Source organism: Schistocerca cancellata, chromosome 1 (genome assembly GCF_023864275.1).
Source record: "Schistocerca cancellata isolate TAMUIC-IGC-003103 chromosome 1, iqSchCanc2.1, whole genome shotgun sequence".
Classification (NCBI taxonomy): Eukaryota; Metazoa; Arthropoda; class Insecta; order Orthoptera; family Acrididae; genus Schistocerca; species Schistocerca cancellata.
In genome coordinates, this window is record NC_064626.1 from 1,084,529,912 (window position 1) to 1,084,552,735 (window position 22,824).

At 43.9% G+C, this 22,824-nt stretch overlaps 1 protein-coding gene across 1 annotated transcript in view; it reads right to left on the reverse strand.

The window, feature by feature from the left end:
* Positions 1–22,824, reverse strand: part of LOC126162988 (uncharacterized) — a 105,179-nt gene that overhangs the window by 43,757 nt on the left and 38,598 nt on the right. Inside the window, exon 3 of the mRNA XM_049919848.1 lies at positions 6,680–6,877. Coding sequence (XP_049775805.1) covers positions 6,680–6,877 — 198 coding nt within the window. The remainder of the gene's footprint in view (positions 1–6,679; positions 6,878–22,824) is intronic.

Here is a 22,824-nt window from a genome sequence, read left to right on the forward strand (position 1 = left end):
CTACGTATTACCAAAACTATGTACACACAAACTGTTATTCGACTTAAACTCGTATGCTAACGTTTGACTAAACAGAACCTAATTTGAACTGAACTGCTCCTGATCTGAGTGCAGCTTGTCCTTATGTTAAATGCGCAACTGAAGTAAAAACGATTATCTGTTGCTAATGAAAATTATCACTTACCTCTCGTTTTGACAACATTGTTGCAGATTTCTCAAAAGAACAACAGCAAACAGCAAGCAGGCAGCGGATCAGCTAGTTTTCTGTTTGTAAATACACATTCAGACTGTTGCGTGTGGTAAAGAGTAACGACGAACAGTGGGGTGAGGAGAGAAAATATTCCTATGAAACGACATGTCAAGATAACGATTTTAGAATTAAGTACGTATTAAAAAAGACAGAGTAATACTTCACGTGACAGTCACACATAACATGAGTCTGAACAATACTATCATTACCAAAGTGAACAATGTTAAAAGAGAAATTCTATAAAAACCAAACGGCGTAACCAGTTAATATGTTAGTCCATGACTCAGGGAAGTGGGTTGGTCTTTCTCTCAGTTCCGAGCAAGTAAACTAGCTCACAATAATCAATCCTAGCTGCGCAAGGCTGGAGCCTTTTCTCAACCTTCTTCTCTTCAGAAACCATAACATTATTCAAGATATATTATTCAAAAATCCATAACAAATAGCAAACTTATTTAAAAAGAAAAATATCACAGTCAGCTATTCCACAAATAATAAATTACAACAAAAAGTAATCCATGATGTAATACCTCCAAGAGTCCCTACCGTTAATCAGGAATATACAAACTCAAATGCGATACATGCCCGAAATTCTACATTGGACAGACAGGCAGAAGTTTTGAAATTAGATACAAAGAACATATTGATGCTTTAAGAAAACTTGAACAAATCAACATTTGCAGCCCATATTGCTGAAGAAAACCATTCAGTGGGAAACTATGAGGACAATTTAAAAATTTTACATCTAGCAGAAAAAGGAGCCACTATGAATATTTAGAAGAAATAGAAATACATACACACAAAAACAGCACCCCAGACTATATCCTCAATAAACAAAGTTAGCTAACACCCCTTTCCTGAAAAATTTCCAAAAATTATTTTCCAACCTCCAAAGCAAATAATATTAGTACGGCTATCTGCAGATCAAGTAGCAAATTTATATGTTACTATAATTCTCATGATGCTAAATGTAATTAAATAATATACTATTTTACCTATACAATGCTATATATATATATATATATATATATATATATATATATATATATATATATATATATATATATATTAACAATATCAACTCAAAAATTCAATGTCTCTGTACTAGTGTAAAAGGCATTACAGTTGCGTAAATGAATATATGATCCTTTCCAAACATAGGACATCATCGTCAAATGTTACGATATATCATAGCATATTTGATACTCATATGTTTGTAAGCTCTTTGTATGTATCAAAACATGTGGTACGTAGTAGAAATCTTCTCAGTGACAAATCTAAAGTGTTCAGTGAGAACAGTTTACGTGTGCGACAATAAGAATGCAGTGGGAATGTATTCACATCTGTTGGACGAATCTTATGAAAACAAAAACTCCAAATCGACATTTCACGTAAGTCACATGCAACGAAAATCTGTAACGCAACCATCTGTGTGTGGCGTATTTATAATTATGTTTTACTTATATTTTAGGACAATTAATCTGTAAATACTACACCACATGTCATAAAGAAAGCGTGTAAACCGTCTGAGGATGAATCACAACGATTCGAAACCAGTAACGGTACCCTTTGAATAAAGGAACTGAAAGTAAATTTGTGGCTGGTTGCTGTCCTAACACCACCAACATTTATATTCATTTCACCTTTCAGTGCACAGATCATACCCATGCTTGCCGTCCTTTACCACATTCTTTAAATCACACGTCAACACAGCACTGCTGAATTCGTCCATCACCTACCACGCTTCAACTAAGAATGTATCAGACTACGCAGGGCCTAAAAATGTGCCACAACAAGACCACAGATTGTTTAACAGTTAAGTAACTTGCACTCTCTCTTTCTCTAACTTGCACATCGATGACATACAAAAGTCAAAACGACTTTCCTGTAAATCAGGAAACATTATGCTGCACGATTCTCATTGAATATGGAGAAATATCTACCAGTCAGTTTTCGAAGTTCTTACAGCAAGCGGCAGGATCATCGTCTGCCTAGATAGCGGTTGATCGTTCTCCCATTTATCGGAATCGCATGAGTATAGTGCGAATATGGAATCATTGAGTTGAGGAACGTCAAAATCAACGACATGCGGGATCTAAGCGGCTCCACGTAACGTGCGCCTGAGAGGGTACATTACCCGCTCAGCCGTCCAGGATTGTGGAGTGACGTAAAGTAACGGGCTCCTTTGCAGCAAGACAAGTAGCATCCACATGTATAGTGTGAGGACGTGTAGAGCACCAAGGACTGTCAGCACGGTGTCCATTGTTTTGCGTCCCCTGAATGAGGCAGCAGTTATATGTGTAATTTGTGTAGTTTGCAACTGAATTAGTCGCAGGCGAAGGAACTGTAATACAATGAAAACTAGAATCCAGCATTCCTTCATTTATTAATCCATTTTACTCGTCTCGGCATTAGCTGTCATCAGAATCGTGGTTCAGATAAGAATCATGAGATTACATACACTCCTGGAAATTGAAATAAGAACACCGTGAATTCATTGTCCCAGGAAGGGGAAACTTTATTGACACATTCCTGGGGTCAGATACATCACATGATCACACTGACAGAACCACAGGCACATAGACACAGGCAACAGAGCATGCACAATGTCGGCACTAGTACAGTGTATATCCACCTTTCGCAGCAATGCAGGCTGCTATTCTCCCATGGAGACGATCGTAGAGATGCTGGATGTAGTCCTGTGGAACGGCTTGCCATGCCATTTCCACCTGGCGCCTCAGTTGGACCAGCGTTCGTGCTGGACGTGCAGACCGCGTGAGACGACGCTTCATCCAGTCCCAAACATGCTCAATGGGGGACAGATCCGGAGATCTTGCTGGCCAGGGTAGTTGACTTACACCTTCTAGAGCACGTTGGGTGGCACGGGAGACATGCGGACGTGCATTGTCCTATTGGAACAGCAAGTTCCCTTGCCGGTCTAGGAATGGTAGAACGATGGGTTCGATGACGGTTTGGATGTACCGTGCACTATTCAGTGTCCCCTCGACGATCACCAGTGGTGTACGGCCAGTGTAGGAGATCGCTCCCCACACCATGATGCCGGGTGTTGGCCCTGTGTGCCTCGATCGTATGCAGTCCTGATTGTGGCGCTCACCTGCACGGCGCCAAACACGCATACGACCATCATTGGCACCAAGGCAGAAGCGACTCTCATCGCTGAAGACGACACGTCTCCATTCGTCCCTCCATTCATGCCTGTCGCGACACCACTGGAGGCGGGCTGCACGATGTTGGGGCGTGAGCGGAAGACGCCCTAACGGTGTGCGGGACCGTAGCCCAGCTTCATGGAGACGGTTGCGAATGGTCCTCACCGATACCCCAGGAGCAACAGTGTCCCTAATTTGCTGGGAAGTGGCGGTGCGGTCCCCTACGGCACTGCGTAGGATCCTACGGTCTTGGCGTGCATCCGTGCGTCGCTGCGGTCCGGTCCCAGGTCGACGGGCACGTGCACCTTCCGCCAACCACTGGCGACAACATCGATGTACTGTGGAGACCTCACGCTCCACGTGTTGAGCAATTCGGCGGTACGTCCACCCGGCCTCCCGCATGCCCACTATACGCCCTCGCTCAAAGTCCGTCAACTGCACATACGGTTCACGTCCACGCTGTCGCGGCATGCTACCAGTGTTAAAGACTGCGATGGAGGTCCGTATGCCACGGCAAACTGGCTGACACTGACGGCGGCGGTGCACAAATGCTGCGCAGCTAGCGCCATTCGACGGCCAACACCGCGGTTCCTGGTGTGTCCGCTGTGCCGTGCGTGTGATCATTGCTTGTACAGCCCTCTCGCAGTGTCCGGAGCAAGTATGGTGGGTCTGACACACCGGTGTCAATGTGTTCTTTTTTCCATTTCCAGGAGTGTAGTTACAGGGTTGACTTGCAATCAACATGAGCAGATTAAGTCTGCTCACGTTCTTTCCAAGTTTCCTTTTTTTAATACACACAGTAATACACATAACGGAGACTAGTCATCAATAATAAAATCCTCTCGACTATTTACAACAGTCCGCCAACGCTGGGGTGACTTTTCTATCCCGCAGCTGAAGAAATCACGTGGTTTCGTTACGAGTAAATCGTCGAGCCACGTTCGGAGCGCATTTCCATACGGAATGTAAGTTCCTTGAAAGTTGCTCGATAGAGAGCACGAATGGTGGAAATTTGACGGCGCAAGATCAGGGGAATAAGGTGGATGCGGAATGACTTCGCAATCCTTTTTCATATGTTAGAATAAAGGCACCATTTCTCTTCACCAGTAACGATACAGGATTGGAATGGTCCGCGTTGTTCACGAGCCAGTTGATGACGAGTTAGCAGACATGCACGTATGGTCACCTGCAGGTTTTTGTGATTTTGGCTTAGAGCATTCGGTACGCATACACCCGAGTTTTGAACCTTCCCCTTTGCATGTCAATGTCCACGTTAGGGGAATGATCACAGTTCACAACGTTTTCCAGTTCTCGACTACAATGACGTGGCTAATGTGGACTAATGCCTTTAAACGATTTTCATCAAGCCCCGAAGATCTTCCTAAACATGGAGAGTCACTACCGTCAAAACAATGTTCCTTAAAACGAGAAAACCCTTTTCTTGCCGTGCTCTGTCCAGTGGCACTATCCCCATAAAGAGCGCAAATGTTTCTGACTACCTTCGCTGCTGTCACGACTCTATTGGACGCCAACAAAAGAATATGTCGGAAATGTTACGATTTCTTCTCTTAGCAGTCCATTTTTAGCGCCTAAACTTCCACTCACTATGTTCAAATGACAAAATGACAATATGTAAACTCAGATAGCAATAGTGAACTTTTGCAAATAAAAAATGACCGTCGATAAACAAAGCCGCAGCAACGGGAATAGTAGCTTGCAAAAAAACACGCTACGAAATGATGCACCAGCGTAATACAACTATGTCTTCTTCCTAATATACTGGAAAATTACACTACTGGCCATTAAAATTGCTGCACCACGAAGATGACGTGCTACAGACGCGAAATTTAACCGACAGGAAGTAGATGCTGTCAGATGCAAATGCTTAGCGTTTCAGAGCATTCACACAACGTTGGCGCCGGGGGCGACACCTACAACGTGCTGACATGAGGAAACTTTCCAACCGATTTCTCATACACAAACAGCAGCTAACCGGCGTTGCCTGGTGAAATGTTGTTGTGATGCCTCGTGTAAGTGCGTACCATCACGTTTCCGACTTTGATAAAGGTCGGATTGTAGCCTATCGCGATTTCGGTTTATTGTATCGCGACATTGCTGCTCGCGTTGGTCGATATCAAGTGACTGTTAGCAGAATATGGAATCGGTGGGTTCAGGAGGGAAATACGGAACGCCGTGCTGGATCCCAACGACCTCGTATCACTAGCAGTCGAGATGACGGGCATCTTATCCGCATGGCTGTAACGGATCATGCAGCCACATCTCGATCCCTGAGTCAACAGATGGGGACGTTTGCAAGACAACAACCATCTGCACGAACAGTTCGACGACGTTTGCAGCAGCATGGACTATCAGCTCGGAGACAATGGCAGCGGTTTTCCCTTGACGCTGCATCACAGACAGGAGCGCCTGCGATGGTATTCTCGACGACGAACCTGGGTGCACGAATGGCAAAACGTCATTTTTAAGGATGGATCCAGGTTCTGTTTACAGCATCATGATGGTCGCTTCCGTGTTTGGCGACATCACAGTGAACGCAGATTAGAAGCGCGTATTCGTCATCGCCATACTGGCGTATCACCCGGGATGATGGTATGGGGTGCCATTGGTTACACGTCTCGGTCACCTCTTGTTCGCATTGACGGCACTTTGAACAGTGGACGTTACATATCAGATGTGTTATGACCTGTGGCTCTATCCTTCATTCGATCCCTGCGAAACTCTACATTTCAGCAGGATAATGCACGACCGCATGTTGCAGGTTCTGTACAGGCCTTTCTGGATACAGAAAATGTTCGACTGCTACCCTGGCCAGCACATTCTCCATTCCAGCAATTGGCTCGTCACAATACGCCAGTCACTACTCTTGATGAACTGTTGTATCGTGTTGAAGCTGCATGGGCAGCTGTACCTGTACACGCCACCCAAGCTCTGTTGGACTCAATGCCCAGGCGTATCAAGGCCGTTATTACGGCCAGAGATGGTTGTTCTGGGTACTGATTTCTCAGGATCTATGCACCCAAATTGCGTGAAAACGTAATCACATGTCAGTTTTAGTATAGTATATTTGTCCAATGAATACCCGTTTATCATCTGCATTTCCTCTTGGTGTAGCAATTTTAATGGCCAGTAGTGTACTTGCGATCATTCCTGACGTGGTGTGTTTAATGGTCGGCAGTGTATTCAGCCAGCTGGTCGTCAGTGTAGTAGACACGGAGGCCGTTAGCTGAGGCTGCAGAGCACCCACCTGAGCTGCGGCCTCGCGTTGACGGCGTCCACTAGCTGCAGCTCGGCGTGCTGGCCGCAGCCGCGGCTGGACAGGTGCAGCCACTCCGAGGTTCCGTCTCTCGCCGCCAGGCGCGCCCACAGCTCGCTCCACGCCTCCGCCGGCCCGCCGCGGTTCGTGCACCACGCCTCACCGGCTGCCTCCTGCTGGCCCTCCTCTCTGTATACAGAGCGTACTAGTAAGTGCTGTGCCTCGCCTTTACCACTGAAACTATCCTAGACCTATGGGTGAAGCACTATAAAAACCATAACAGATTTCTTATGTCGTAACACACAACACAGTACTGTCACTTATCTCTGCCGGTACTACACTTTAGCATAATTGCTAAAGTGCCGGTAATTAATAAATTTCGCATGTGCAGTCCGTTCGAAGCTAACGGCGTAGCTGCAGTGGTAACACCGGTTCCCATCATATGACCGAAGTTATGTGCTATCGGACTGGCCTAGAATTTGGATTGGTGACCGTCCGGGACTGCCGAGCACTGTTGACAAGTGGGATGCACTCAGCACTTGTGGTAACAATTGACGAGCTGCTTGACTGAGAAGTAGCGGCTCCAATCACGAAAACTGAAAACGGCTGGGAGAGGTATGTGCTGACCACATGCTCCTCCAATCTGCATCCAGTGACACCTGTCGGCCTAGGATGATACGGCGGTCGGTCGGCCTCGTTGGGCAATCCGAGACCTGTTCGGTCGGAGGGACGGAGAATAGAGAGGGAGAGAGAGAGTGTTAGAAAATCGACATGAGAGATGAGGAAGCTGGTGTGGACTTGAGATACAAGTTGTGTAAGATAAGTAATGAGATTGATTTTTTTATCTACCAAAACTTTTATTTTCTTCGGGCAACAATATTGTACCCTTCAAAGTAGATCCCTTCGGCAGCTATAGTATAGGCGGAGTCGTTCCCAGTGTAGGTAGCAGCGCTGAAACGCTTCTACTGGCAGGGCATTTAACATATCGGTCACATTCTTTTGAATGTTCTACAGAGTAGCAAAATGACGCCCTTTTAATACATTTTTCAGTTTCGGGAATGGAAAAGTTTTACAAGGACTCAAATCAGATGAATGGGGATGGGGGGTGAGGGGTGGGGCTGTGGAACAGCAGGAGTGCCTTTCGAGGCCAAAAATTCCTTGATGGAAGTGGCCGTGTGGCTTGGGGCGTTGTCGTGATGCAACATCGACTCGATTCACCGGCTTCCTGAGCCTTTCAGGGACATCTTTGTAGAACACTTGGTTGACACAAACAATACCGTCGGAGGAACATCCGCAACTGAGCATTATACCAGAGGTTGTAAATACTGTTACAGTTGTAAGGTTCTCTTATTTAGGGCAGGACCGCTTTCGGGCTCTTATGTGCCCATCTTCGGATGTCGTAAATCTGCGCTCACTGGTAGCAAACTGCGTCTTATACTCGTTCACCGTGATGCTTGGAGTCACAGCACCAAGTTACGACACCTGAGGATGGGCGTGTAAGAGCCCGAAACCAGTCGTGTCCTAAATAAAAGAACCTTACAACTGCAGCAGTATTTTCAACTTGGTTGACAGTTGGTCACCGCGCGGTATTATCCGAGCGGTGGGAGGCACTGCAGCCATGGACTGTGCGGCTGGTTCCGGCGGAGGTTCGAGTCCTCCCTCGGGCATGGGTGTGTGTGTTTGTCCTTAGGATAATTTAGGTTAAGTAGTGTGTAAGCTTAGGGACTGATGACCTTAGCAGTTAAGTCCCATAAGATTTAACACTTTTCTTTTTTTTTTTTTGGACAGTTGGTCCTGGAAGAACAAATTCTTTATGCACGATACCCCTACTGATAAAGCGAATCAGTATTTTTATTATCTTTGATTCGTTCATTCGAACTTTTTTCGCTAGAGGAGAGGTCTCAGTGTGCCACCCTCACGTCACCGCTTTGTCTCAGGACCGTACACAGAAATCCACGATTCCTCGTTACCTTTGATCATAGAACTGAACCATTCGTGGTCGTTGGTAATCTTATCAAGGAGATCAACGGACACGTTTCTCCGATTGTACTGCTCAGTTTTGAGATTTTTCGGCACTATTTTAGTACAGACCTTTCGTATGTCCAAAACTTCAGTCAAAATTTGATGTCCAAAAAAAGTGTTTAAAGTTAACAGGTCATCCATCACCATTGTTGTTAAACATCAGTTTGATCTCAGAAGAGCAAGCACACGTTCAACGTTTTCATTGGTTTTTTAAGTTGAAGGTCTCCGTGAGAGAGGTTCATCTTCAACGTATTCTCGGCCTTTAAAAATTATTTTTGCCAGCAGAAAACTTGTGGTCTTGATACGGAATGTTCCCCATAGGCCTGTTTCAAAGGTCACACTCACGGTTTCCCCAAGTTTAACATGAAACTTTGTGGCATAAAGTCGCTTTAAATCCTGCTGTTCCCTTTCCGTAACACACAACAAAAACAAAGCTTCACCGATGGCGCGCTCAAATATCACGTGATGTACGGAGCTGAAACTCGGACTGAGAATCTGGAAGGGCTGAAGACGCCTGTCAACACAAATAGAACAAGAAAGTGTTGCCAGATTGCTCACAGTGTTGTCAGTCTGATTACTTTTCTTACACATTTCGTGTGTAAGATACAATATCAGTTAAAGTTAAAATGTTATATAAATTAAATAACAAGAATTTATACCTAAACAAGGTTCCTGAAGAAACTGCCAATGTTATAACTGAAGAATTTGAAATTACAGAACGGTTTATGCATAAGCATAATTGGTAGGCTGTTTCCATGACTGTATGTTTATCATACGAGTATAAATAAAAACACGACATAATCAATAACTAACAGTTCAGATTTTTACTTATGAGGCTTTTCGGAGGCTTTTGAGCCCTGTGAGAGTCTTTATCGATACCTGCCTCTGTAGCGTAACTTCTTTGGCACATTGTCTGTTAACCGTGGCTCGGGCGTCCCTCCAGTGGGTAACATTGTAGTAGTTCGTGAACATAAATGCTCGCGTATGAACTACATATAAAATTGCAAATGATGTAAAGCTAAAATGTAGAGGTCTCGACTAAAGTACACAATGACGATGCGTAGAACTGCAGACATTTCGACGTTGTTGGCTTTTCCCGGGACAATACATCTGAGCTAAAAATCGGAACTGTCCCCTGGTGATACAGCATAGCCTTTAAGTTCTTATGAAAAGATTGTTGTAGTGCTGTTCATTGAAACTGGATCCGCAGTTGCGATTAATTATTTGAATGATTTGATATTGCCGCAGCTGTCATTTTTGGTCAAATGTTTCAGCGGAGCGAAAATCAAGCAGTCTAAAAGATCACACAATCTTTTTTGTCCCATTCTTTATAAGTAATAGACGGAAATGGACAAATGAGGTGTCAAATAGATCAGCTTAAAGTCTAGTTCTGAAATATAAGGTTTAATTCCTTAAAAGTACTAAAAATAATTAAGAAAAATTAGTTAGGATTTTGACGAAAATAACTGTCCGAATCTTCTTAACCGAACCAAGAGTGGAAAGTCTATAAATGGCGTACCAAATTAGCCAGCGTGAGGTCTATTTCTCCAAAAAAGATTTAATTCTTTCGAAGTTGTCAGGGTAATTAAGGAAAGCGCAATCAGTGATTTGAGGAGAAAATGAAATATTTCACCAATACTGGCTGCCAACTATATAAATGAGCTATCAAAAAAATTCATGTGTTCAAGGGCTAGCTATTTTGGGCATAAAAAATTATACTGATGTACAAATTGTGAATTCGTTCTTTCATGTTGAAAAAATAAAATCAAATTACAGCATAAATTGAAACGTCTCTGCTTTCTCTTGAACTCTATCACTCTTAATAATAAAAGAATACTGAAACGTATTTAAATAAATTATACTTCATGCTTTCTGAACAAAAATTAAAAAGAAAAAGAAATCGGCCAAATGTTTTCTGAAATGATTTGCCAAAAAGCAAGAAATGAAACGGATTAGAGAAACGCAGACGCGTCTCATTTGCTGTACAAGATTTCGAGTTTCAGTCGAAGGCGAGTCAAATATTTCTGTAACATATTTTATTTCTTACTTTTAGACAAATCATTTCACAAGACGTATGACCCTTTTTTGTTCATTTATTTATTTTACTTTTGCTTTTTGTACTACTGCCAGTATTGGTGTTAAACTATTGTCAAGTAATCCTTTAAACGGAAATGTATTAACTTAAAGTTGCCCAAATGTTGTTTAAACCAGGAAAAATTAAAAGTACAACGTTCTAACTAGCGAATGAGTGTTGACTGATGATGAAAACCTTTATTTTTATAAAATCGCTAGCAAATTTAAGCACTGAACTCATAGCTATACTTGGAATTTAACGAAGATATGAGTAAAAAATTTCGTGAGATTCTAAACTGATATACCTCGCAAGATCCAATAATGCACTTTATTCGTAAGACACTTCTTTATTGAATATTTGCATCCCTCCAGACTTCTCACGAAAACTGAATGTGAAAACGTAGCTTCAGTAAGAACATAAATTCCTTGTATTAGTGATAAATTTCGTGGCAACGTGCATGCTTATTATTACGGGAACGACGAACCCGCTGAGTTCACTGCCATGTAGTAGGCTACGTAAAAGTAGATAGAAACAGAAGGTATTCAGCGCCACAGTGCTTCTTTGTAAGTTTTACATCACTTCTAACATTTCACTTTCACAGATAGGCGTCCACATAGCGAAAGCAACGTTTTACTCTGCCGTTACTAGTCCATGATCTCGTTCTGAACGGGCTATTCATACCATTCTGGATCAAATTTACTTCAAAATCAGATGCGAAAGCACACTGCGGAAAGCTAAATCTTCTTCGGTGACAGTCTGAATCATGTAAAGCTATGTGAGTAAACATTATCATCAGAAATATTAAGCTCTCACGTTTCTTTTCTAATACGTGAGTCAAGATTAGCAGCAGGCCTATTTGTGTTTGACACTGACGTTTTTATCCCGTTGTCTGTTGCTGAATTAAGAGATTTGGTTTATCTTGTCTTTTTACTCATTTCAAAAATCTTTATTGACAGATTCCATAAATAGTTGTTTCTTAATCACATCAGGATTTTGGTGTTTTATCTTGCAAAACATGCCTCTGTTGTGTAAGACTGGAAGGAGATAAATCTGGTGTTACTTATTGTTCTTCACAAGATAATTATAAGGGGCGATAAAAAGTTTCCGTTCGAATGCCGCACAGTCCAGAAACGGAATTTCAATCAGACAAAACTGCCGTGAGTTTCGAGGTAATCATTCCCCCGAAGCACTCGGTTCTTAAAACAATGTGCTCTGCTGTGTGAAGTCAGTAACTGCATTCTGCGGGTCATCGTCCGATCGGAATCGTACACTCATCAAGGCCACTTTCACTCTTTACGGACTGAAGGCGCGATAATCGCATGGGGGAGAGTTCATGTAGGACGCGTGCTCGAGGCCTTCCATTTTAATAGACGAAACTCCTGCGTTATATTTGTTTGCGATATTTGGTCGTCCGTTATCGCGGCGCAGCAACACCCCTTGGAGCAGCATTACACAACCGTGCTTTTCGACACATTTTTCGTTCTCCGATGTACGTCTATCGGTGTTTGCCCTTCGGTAGCCAAGAAAAGAGTAACAGGTCCTGTTCGGATGTATTGCAATTAGACTAGGTTCTGGACGTTAAAGATTTTAATAGCGTCTTCCGAGGAGCAATTTCTCATTCTCTTTCGATTAAATACGAACAGTTTTGAAGGCACGGACAAGCATACATTTTCATTACGCGAGTAGCAGGCCCGACCGAAGTCATCCAAGGATGAAATGCGGCCACACGCAGTATCTTCTGTGTGCCAAGGCCCCATGGGAACCGTCTACTTGCAGCAGGATTAAGACCACGCGTGCTTCTGTCCGTGCTATCACTGACATGACGCCATCGTCAGGCACGGGTACTTTGGTCCCATGAAAGAGTTGAATGGGGAGTGTAACGGAGCTCTGCTGTCTTCGGTGATGAAAGTGGGTGCATTCGCCCACGACACAAGGCTCCCATCCCAGCTTTATGGTGCAGGAGGCCATCAATTGTAATTCGCCGTGATATTTGATTTTTCTGCAGAGTAAAGTAACCTCTGCCCGCTACAATGAACAGGTTGTTACTGGCGTGCATTTCTTCGAAGACAAGGTCACTTGCTTTTACAGCAGAGCAATGCACGTCCACATATGGGTGCCGGGTCGCAACGCGCTCTTCGTGGTGTACAACAGCTACCCTGACCAGGAAGACTTCTTGAAAATTGAACACGTATGGTACATGATGAACCGAGAGTTTACTCGTTCTCAGAGCCTGCAAAAACCGTTACCAAATAGCAACAAAAGGCCCATGACGCGTGGGACGGTGTATCACATGACGCCATTCGCGACCTTAATAATAGTTTGCATGCAAGAATAATCGACTGCGTTGCCGCAGAGGGAGGTACACTGTGTACTGATGTGACGGAGAACCCTGTACTGTGACGTTTGTTTCATTTGGTCTGAATTTGTCATGAAATCCTGCAATGATTAACTACCTTCCACCTCACTTCTAAGTAAAATGACTTTGTCCTTGAGGGTGTTGAATATCTGTTTCCATCAGTGTACGTATGCAGCATTCAATGTCATCCGTAACAGAAACTGCATGTTGTGGTTCTGAAGATCCCTGCTGCTTTTATCTTGCGCTTTACTTTTCCATTACCAAATTGATTTGTCAGAATCTGTAGTAAGTGTCCGTTCTTCTGGGAAAGGTTCATGGACATCTTCTGCAGCGTTTTCTAAAAAATGGTTCAAATGGCTCTAAGCACTATGGGACTTAACATCTGAGGTCATCAGTCCCCTAGACTTATAACGGGAGGCCACGACGTTTGGAACTCGGATTTACTGCAAACTTCGTACAATCGTAGTACTCCATGAGGACAACAAAATGTGTAAGCAGTAGCGCGTACTTCTCAAGCGTTACTGAGAAAATCGTAAGATAATTTCGGTCGTCGATGAGAAAATCGTAAGATAATTTCGGTCGTCGAATATATATATATATATATATATATATATATATATATATATATATATATATATATCGGGGCCGTTTTAACCATGAAGCGACTGCAGCCGAGTGGTGTCGGCGCGGTAGCTCAGCGTGTTCGCTCAGAGCGTTAGCTACCCTTTATACAGGGCTATTACAAATGATTGAAGCGATTTCATAAATTCACTGTCGCTCCATTCATTGACATATGGTCACGACACACTACAGATACGTAGAAAAACTCATATAGTATTGTTCGGCTGAAGCCGCACTTCTGCTTTCTGCCGCCAGAGCGCTCGAAAGCGCAGTGAGACAAAATGGCGACAGGAGCCGAGAAAGCGTATGTCGTGCTTGAAATGCACTCACATCAGTCAGTCATAACAGTGCAACGACACTTCAGGACGAAGTTCAACAACGATCCACTAACTGCTAACTCCATTCGGCGATGGGATGCGCAGTTTACAGCTTCTGGATGCCTCTGTAAGGGGAAATCAACGAGTCGGCCTGCAGTGAGCGAAGAAACGGTTGAGCGCGTGCGGGCAAGTTTCACGTGTAGCCCGCGGAAGTCGACGAATAAAGCAAAAGCCTTACCGTTTACAATTGCTACAAGCCCTGACGCCCGATGACAAAGTCAAACGCTTTGAATTTTCGGCGCGGTTGCAACAGCTCATGGAAGAGGATGTGTTCAGTGCGAAACTTGTTTTCAGTGATGAAGCAACATTTTTTCTTAATGGTGAAGTGAACAGACACAATGTGCGAATCTGGGCGGTAGAGAATCCTCACGCATTCGTGCAGCAAATTCGCAATTCACCAAAAGTTAACGTGTTTTGTGCAATCTCACGGTTTAATGTTTACGGCCCCATTTTCTTCTGTGAAAAAAACGTTACAGGACACGTGTATCTGGATATGCTGGAAAATTGGCTCATGCCACAACTGGAGACCGACAGCGCCGACTTCATCTTTCAACAAGATGGTGCTCCACCGCACTTCCATCATGATGTTTGGCATTTCATAAACAGGAGATTGGAAAACCGATGGATCGGTCGTGGTGGAGATCATGACCAGCAATTCATGCCATGGCCTCCACGCTCTCCCGACTTAACCCCATGCGATTTCTTTCTGTGGGGTTATGTAAAAGATTCAGTGTTTGAACCTCCTCTGCCAAGAAACGTGCCAGAACTGCGAGCTCGCATCGACGATGCTTTCGAACTCATTGATGGGGACATGCTGCGCCGAGTGTGGGAGGAACTTGATTATCGGCTTGATGTCTGCCGAATCACTAAAGGGGCACATATCGAACATTTGTGAATGCCTAAAAAAACTTTTTGAGTTTTTGTATGTGTGTGCAAAGCATTGTGAAAATATCTCAAATAATAAAGTTATTGTAGAGCTATGAAATCGCTTCAATCATTTGTAATAACCCTGTAATAAAAGAACTGTGCGAACGGATCACCGAACAAACTGAACGGGTGTCATCGGACGTCCGCCCTGAACGAATTTGAACGAATTCGACGAACAATATAGAACAATTTAAAAAAAAAGTGTTTGGCGTTCAAGCCGCTGGATCGCTGGATAGAGTTCCGTTCGTCGTTTTTATTTTTTCAGCACAGTCAGTTTCTTAATTATTAATATTACAATTGATATAATGGAGAAAATACGTGTAATTGGATGAAATTTTATTAAATTTACAATGTTATTTGGGAGTCCACTAATTTTTATTATCACAAATAATGTAATATTCATAACTATTGACTAGTAAACGACCAAATGCATAAAGTCATACCGAAAATGTATGCTTGTCCGTGATCTGAGAAATCCCTTATACCTGGAACGAGCCCGAAACGAGTTGTTACCTCCCAGTTTTGACCGGTACAGACGGCTTTCGAAAGATGTGCAATTAATCGTCGCTTTAGACATAACGAGTACAAGAAGCAGGATGGTGTTTTTCGTAAAAAAAATGGAAAACATAAAGTTAAAAGGCACCAGCTCCATTGAATAAATGATATGTTTCCGCATACGCAAGGTCTTTGACGTTTTATGTGGAAAATCGAACCATGTTAACATTTTCAAAAACCTCTCATTCAGACGATAGTTTGGAAGCAAACCATGCATAACGCAGTATTTCCTTAAAATTCGGCGCTGATAATTGGTTATGCAGTATCGAGTGTATATTAATAGTGTCTTCCGAGAAGCAATTTCTCGTTCTCTTTCGATTAAATACGAACAGTTTTGAAGGCACGGACAAGCATACATTTTCAGCATCAGTTTATGTATTTGGTCGTTTACAAGTCGATGGTGATGAATATTATATTATTTGTGATAATAAAAATTAGTAGACTGCCAAATAACATTGTAAATTTAATAAAAGCTCATCCGATTACACGTATTTTTCGCATTATATCAATTGTAATATAAATAGTAAAGAAAATGACTGTGTTGAAAATAAAAAAAAAAAACTGACGAACGGAACTCGATCCAGGGATCAAGCGGCATGAACGCCAACCACTTAAAAAAAAATACATTTTTTTCTACATTGTTCGCTAGATGTGTTCAGGACGGACGTCCGATGACACCCGTTCAGTTTGATCGTTCATCCTTTCGTTCAGTTTATTTGATCAGAAAGGGAAGCTTTTTTTAAAATCTCATTTTGTTCGTTTTCGTTCATTGTATCTGCTCAGGGAGGACGTCGAAAGACACCCGTTTCAGTTCGTTGTTGATCTATTACCTCAGTTTTTTTTTTATTACAGAGGGCAGCTAGCCCTCTGACAGAACACGCTGAGCTACCGTGCCGTCGTCACTGGGCTGCAGTCGCTTCATGGTTAAAATGGCCACGCACGGATATATACTGTATTCTACGACCGAAATTATTTTGCGATTTTCTCAGTAACGCTTGAAAAGTACGCGCTCCTGCTTACACATTTTGTTGTCCTCATGATTAGTACGAGTGTACGAAGTTTACAGTAAATCCCCGTTCCAAACGTCGTGGCCTCCCCTTGTTAGAACTACTTAAACCTAACTAACCTAACGACATCACACACGTCCACGCCTGAGGTAGGATTCGAACCTGTGACCGTACCAGCAACGCAGTTTCGGACTGAAGCGCCTAGAACCATTCGGCCACAGCGGCCGGTGCATTTTCCAATATAACCTGGTTTCGCATATATTTCATAAAGCTTTTGCAAGATGCAGACCAACTTATTTGAATCTTGTAGAGTCGAGGGGCATGAAAGGAAAGCAGTGGTTGGGAAGGGAGTGAGACAGGGTTGTAGCCTCTCTCCAATGTTATTCAATCTGTATATTGAGCAAGCAGTAAAGGAAACAAAAGAAAAATTCGGAGTAGGTATTAAAATCCATGGACAAGAAATAAAAATTTTGAGGTTCGCGGATGATATTGTAATTCTGTCAGAGACAGCAAAGGACTTGCAAGAGCAATTGAACGGAATGGACAGTGTCTTGAAAGGAGGATATAAGATGAACATCAACAGAAGCAAAACGAGGATAATGGAATGTAGTCGAATTAAGTCGGGTGATGCTGAGGGAATTAGATTAGGAAATGAGACACTTAAAGTAGTAAAGGAATTTTGCTATTTGGGGAGCAAAATAACTGATGATGGTCGAAGTAGAGAAGATATAAAATGTAGACTGGCAATGGCAAGGAATGCGTTTCTGAAGAAGAGAAATTTGTTAACATCGAGTATAGATTTAAGTGTCAGGAAGTCGTTTCTGAAAGTATTTGTATGGAGTGTAGCCATGTATGGAAGTGAAACATGGACGATAAATAGTTTGGACGGGAAGAGAATAGAAGCTTTCGAAATGTGGTGCTACAGAAGAATGCTGAAGATTAGATGGATAGATCACATAACTAATGAGGAGGTATTGAATAGAATTGGGGAGAAGGGGAGTTTGTGGCACAACTTGACGAGAAGAAGACACCGGTTGGTAGGACATGTTCTGAGGCATCAAGGGATCACAAATTTAGCATTGGAGGGCAGCGTGGAGGGTAAAAATCTTAGAGGGACACCAAGAGATGAATACACTAAGCAGATTCAGAAGGATGTAGGTTGCAGTAGGTACTGGGAGATGAAGAAACTTGAACAGGATAGGGTAGCATGGAGAGCTGCATCAAACCAGTCTCAGGACTGAAGACCACAACAACAACAACAACATAGTTTTAATTGTAGATTCTGCTTGTACATGCACAAATAAACCATTATGTTTGTTCCCGTATTATCTACGAGCACATATCACGCAAATTCTCAGTGACGATTTTATATTGTGTGCTGAAATCCGTTTAATCATTATCAGTAATGAAGGAAACGTAATGTATATTCAGCAAAACTGATGATAAATTTTAAGAGAGTTAGCGTCTCTTACAGTAGATTGCAAGTAAACAATTTTATCAATTTTGTTTGTGGCATCGTTAAAATATTCCACTTTTTCCAGTATCCTACCTCGACATAATACACTGAAGAGCCAAAAGAACTGCTACACCTGAATAATATCGTGTAGGACCCCCCGCCAGCACACAGAAGTGCCGCAGCACGACGTGGCATGGACTTGACTAATGTCTGAAGTAGTGCTGGAGGGAACTGACACCATGAATTCTGCAGGGCTGTCCGTAAATCCGTAATAGTACGAAGCGATGGAGATCTCGTCTAAACAGCATGTTGCAAGGCATCCCAGATATACTCAATAAGGTTCATGTCTGGGGAGTTTGGTGGCCAGCGGAAGTGTTTAAACACGTAAGACTGTTCCTGGAGCCACTCTGTAGCAATTATGGACGTAAATGGATGCAGATCATCACACAAAATGCTTACGTGCATGCCACCTGTCAGAGTCGTATCTAGAGGTATCATGGGTCCCACATCACTCAATCTGCACTCATGTCCCGACAGGTGCATTTTTCCACTGGTGGCATTATGATCTAGCGGCCTAGTCCAGATGAGATGCAGTGCCTGAGTAGGAACGCAGTTGAAGTGTGAAAATGGAAAACGTTCTGTCATTTTTTTCAAAAATCATGTTTCAGTGCTATTTTTTCTCGGTGCAACGTTGCATTTCTCTAGACTTCATCCGGGCGACAAACATGTAAAAAGTCATTCAAACACGAGTTAGTAGATTCCATACAGTCTTTGCGCCAGCTATACTTCCATCTGGAATTCCAGATTTAAAAACATATGAAAAGTGACTTTTGCTGGAAACAGTTCCACTAGCTAAAAAACCTAATGTTGTATTTCTGTCCTTGTACTATCACGATAAAATTGAGTGCCTCAGTATTAATGGCACTTGAAGCAAGAACTTTCTTCCTGCTATTCTGTCGCAAAACTGAAATATTTGAGATTGTGGTTGAGCACAAAATAAAAGTTTACTCTTGCAGAGGAGCAAAAACCAACCAACCACAGTTAATAATGGTATTTTTTTACACCAAAATAGCGTCTTTACAGGTGTCGAACCGACGTGTTCATCTTAAGACTGCTTTTCACGTTTATGTTTCATCTGTTGTTGTTTGCGTTACTCGTCGGCCGAAAACAACCCAACTAACAAATTGCAACAACGAATGTGTAAAGGTATCGTATTGATAACAAGATCTAGTCAGCTTCATGGTTATGCACTTAGACCGGTCTTCACAAAATACTTATTTTCAGACTTGTGTCAAAATACCTTCTCGCCGCCGTTGTGGCCGAGGGGTTCTAGGCGCTTCAGTCTGGAACCGCGCGACCACTACGGTCGCAGGTTCGAATCCTGTCTCGGGCATGGATGTGTGTGATGTCCTTATGTTAGTTAGGTTTAAGTAGTTGTAAGTTTAGGGGACTGATGACCTCAGATGTTAAGTCCCATAGTGCTCAGAGCCATTTGAACCTTTTGAACCACTTTCCAGTCTTCACTTGTGCAGCGCTGTGAGCTCGACTGTTGGTATCTCGGAAAGTGAAGATATCAAAGAAAGGGTAACATTTCGTCACCGAAATTCTTGAAACACACACGATCCACGCGTTGTGGATTACAGTTTGATAGTACTGATGGCACGCTCATCATCTTGCTTAATTTGAGAACAAGATCTCACGACATGACGGACTACACTAACTGCGTCCACTGAGCTAATCTCCAGTGGTTGTGTTATTAGGTTCATTGAATACGTGCCACTGGATGTATCGGTGTGATTAACAGTCTTTTGCTTTGTGCTCGACTCCAAATATACATTGCATGCATGGAATACCCTTCATATTATTCACTCTGAAACTGGTTGAGAGGGCCTGCATTTACTGTCAACAGCAGTTCATGTGGGCTTTGGAACCAATTGTCGTGAAGAAGGTCTCCGGTCCCTGTCGGTTAGGATGCTTTAATGGTCATTGTCCGTATGGTGTATTACACGGCTGCCAGTGGTACATCATTCCTTGTAGACAGGTTGGAGAGTCCGCTTCCAAATATGGCCAGTTCATTAGCGATATGGTCACGGGTACGTCCAAACAGAAAGCTTCTCTCTATCATTCCATTTTATTGCATTGGGTCTATACAAGCGAGTGGCACAGAAACACCACTCGACTGCAATGACTTCCGTCGGCGTTGGAAGGTCATATGACCACCTGGTGCTAGTTCTGCACTATTTACAGCGCTACAGAGTGAGCAGTGTGGTCTTTTAACGGCATTATTTCGTTGCAAACATGCTGCGGTGGTTAATGCTGGTTGTGCATGGTACCGGAATTGTCGTCAGATAACGTCCCTCATTTGAGCGATTGGAGACAGATCATGCATGCAATGTATATTTAGAGTCGAGCACAGATCTGGTGATCGAGGAGTCCAAGGCAGTATGTCGTCATACTGTACAGCATGTTGGATTACAGCAGCGGTATGTGGGCCAGCGTTATCCTGTTGAAAAACACCCCCTGCCGACCTTTACTGCTTGTGTGTTCGTCGAAACTGTTCACCGCAGCGGCGGCACTGCTCAGTTTATTGTTCTCTGTGAAAGGTACAACAATCTGAGTTCGGGAGATGGACTGAAACAGCGTTCCAGCTGTTTTGTAAGAAGAGGAAATTATAGTTCCGTGATCTAGTTCTAACTCTAACAGCACACTTCAGACTCTATCACGTATTATCCTTTGTATGTACTGCACAATTCTGAAATAGTGGTGATACACACGTGTTCTACTAATTGCTCATCGTCGTAACTATCGTAACTTTTATTTTACATTACTGATCATATGAGATTTGGAGCGCACGTTATTTACCACGCGCGGCGGTCACAAATCGCCACTAAACTGCCCCTACACTGATCGAGCAACGTAAGTTTTAGAAGAGACAGTAGATGATTTTACGAAAGTTGACTGCAAAGTGTTTCCATCAACTACTGACCCGACGCTTGGCCGGACACCAATAGTCAACTGGCAGCTGTCACTGGCAGCGCCCACGGCGCGCAGTTCCAGCCAAATACGCTGCAGGGTTTGAAGTTCCAACACCATGAAGGGGACCAAATTATGAAACTTCACCATTTTTGTGTATGTAGGAGGATAAATTTAAGATTAATTTTATGCTAATCTGAAGGTATAAATGATAATTCCGAGATGATGTTACTAACTTTCAGGGACGATGGAAAAGGGCAAGTACACTCCTGGAAATGGAAAAAAGAACACATTGACACCGGTGTGTCAGACCCACCATACTTGCTCCGGACACTGCGAGAGGGCTGTACAAGCAATGATCACACGCACGGCACAGCGGACACACCAGGAACCGCGGTGTTGGCCCTCGAATGGCGCTAGCTGCGCAGCATTTGTGCACCGCCGCCGTCAGTGTCAGCCAGTTTGCCGTGGCATACGGAGCTCCATCGCAGTCTTTAACACTGGTAGCATGCCGCGACAGCGTGGACGTGAACCGTATGTGCAGTTGACGGACTTTGAGCGAGGGCGTATAGTGGGCATGCGGGAGGCCGGGTGGACGTACAGCCGAATTGCTCGACACGTGGGGCGTGAGGTCTCCACAGTACATCGATGTTGTCGCCAGTGGTCGGCGGAAGGTGCACGTGCCCGTCGACCTGGGACCGGACCGCAGCGACGCACGGATGCACGCCAAGACCGTAGGATCCTACGCAGTGCCGTAGGGGACCGCACCGCCACTTCCCAGCAAATTAGGGACACTGTTGCTCCTGGGGTATCGGCGAGGACCATTCGCAACCGTCTCCATGAAGCTGGGCTACGGTCCCGCACACCGTTAGGCCGTCTTCCGCTCACGCCCCAACATCGTGCAGCCCGCCTCCAGTGGTGTCGCGACAGGCGTGAATGGAGGGACGAATGGAGACGTGTCGTCTTCAGCGATGAGAGTCGCTTGTGCCTTGGTGCCAATGATGGTCGTATGCGTGTTTGGCGCCGTGCAGGTGAGCGCCACAATCAGGACTGCATACGACCGAGGCACACAGGGCCAACACCCGGCATCATGGTGTGGGGAGCGATCTCCTACACTGGCCGTACACCACTGGTGATCGTCGAGGGGACACTGAATAGTGCACGGTATATCCAAACCGTCATCGAACCCATCGTTCTACCATTTCTAGACCGGCAAGGGAACTTGCTGTTCCAACAGGACAATGCACGTCCGCATGTATCCCGTGCCACCCAACGTGCTCTAGAAGGTGTAAGTCAACTACCCTGGCCAGCAAGACCTCCGGATCTGTCCCCCACTGAGCATGTTTGGGACTGGATGAAGCGTCGTCTCACGCGGTCTGCACGTCCAGCACGAACGCTGGTCCAACTGAGGCGCCAGGTGGAAATGGCATGGCAAGCCGTTCCACAGGACTACATCCAGCATCTCTACGATCGTCTCCATGGGAGAATAGCAGCCTGCATTGCTGCGAAAGGTGGATATACACTGTACTAGTGCCGACATTGTGCATCAATTTGAAGTAAGGGAGTCTAGTTCGGAAACAACCGTGGTGATAATCTTAATTAGATTCTCGAAACCTCAAAGGCGTCCGTGTTTTACCCATTCTGGTGTTTTCAGAATGAGGCTACCATTTTCTAGGAATTTTTATTCGTAAACAAAATCAAAATGCAACGAGCAGGCACGGAAATCACGCAGTTCGTTTTTCCTAGCAAAGAACATAAATAAAAGATG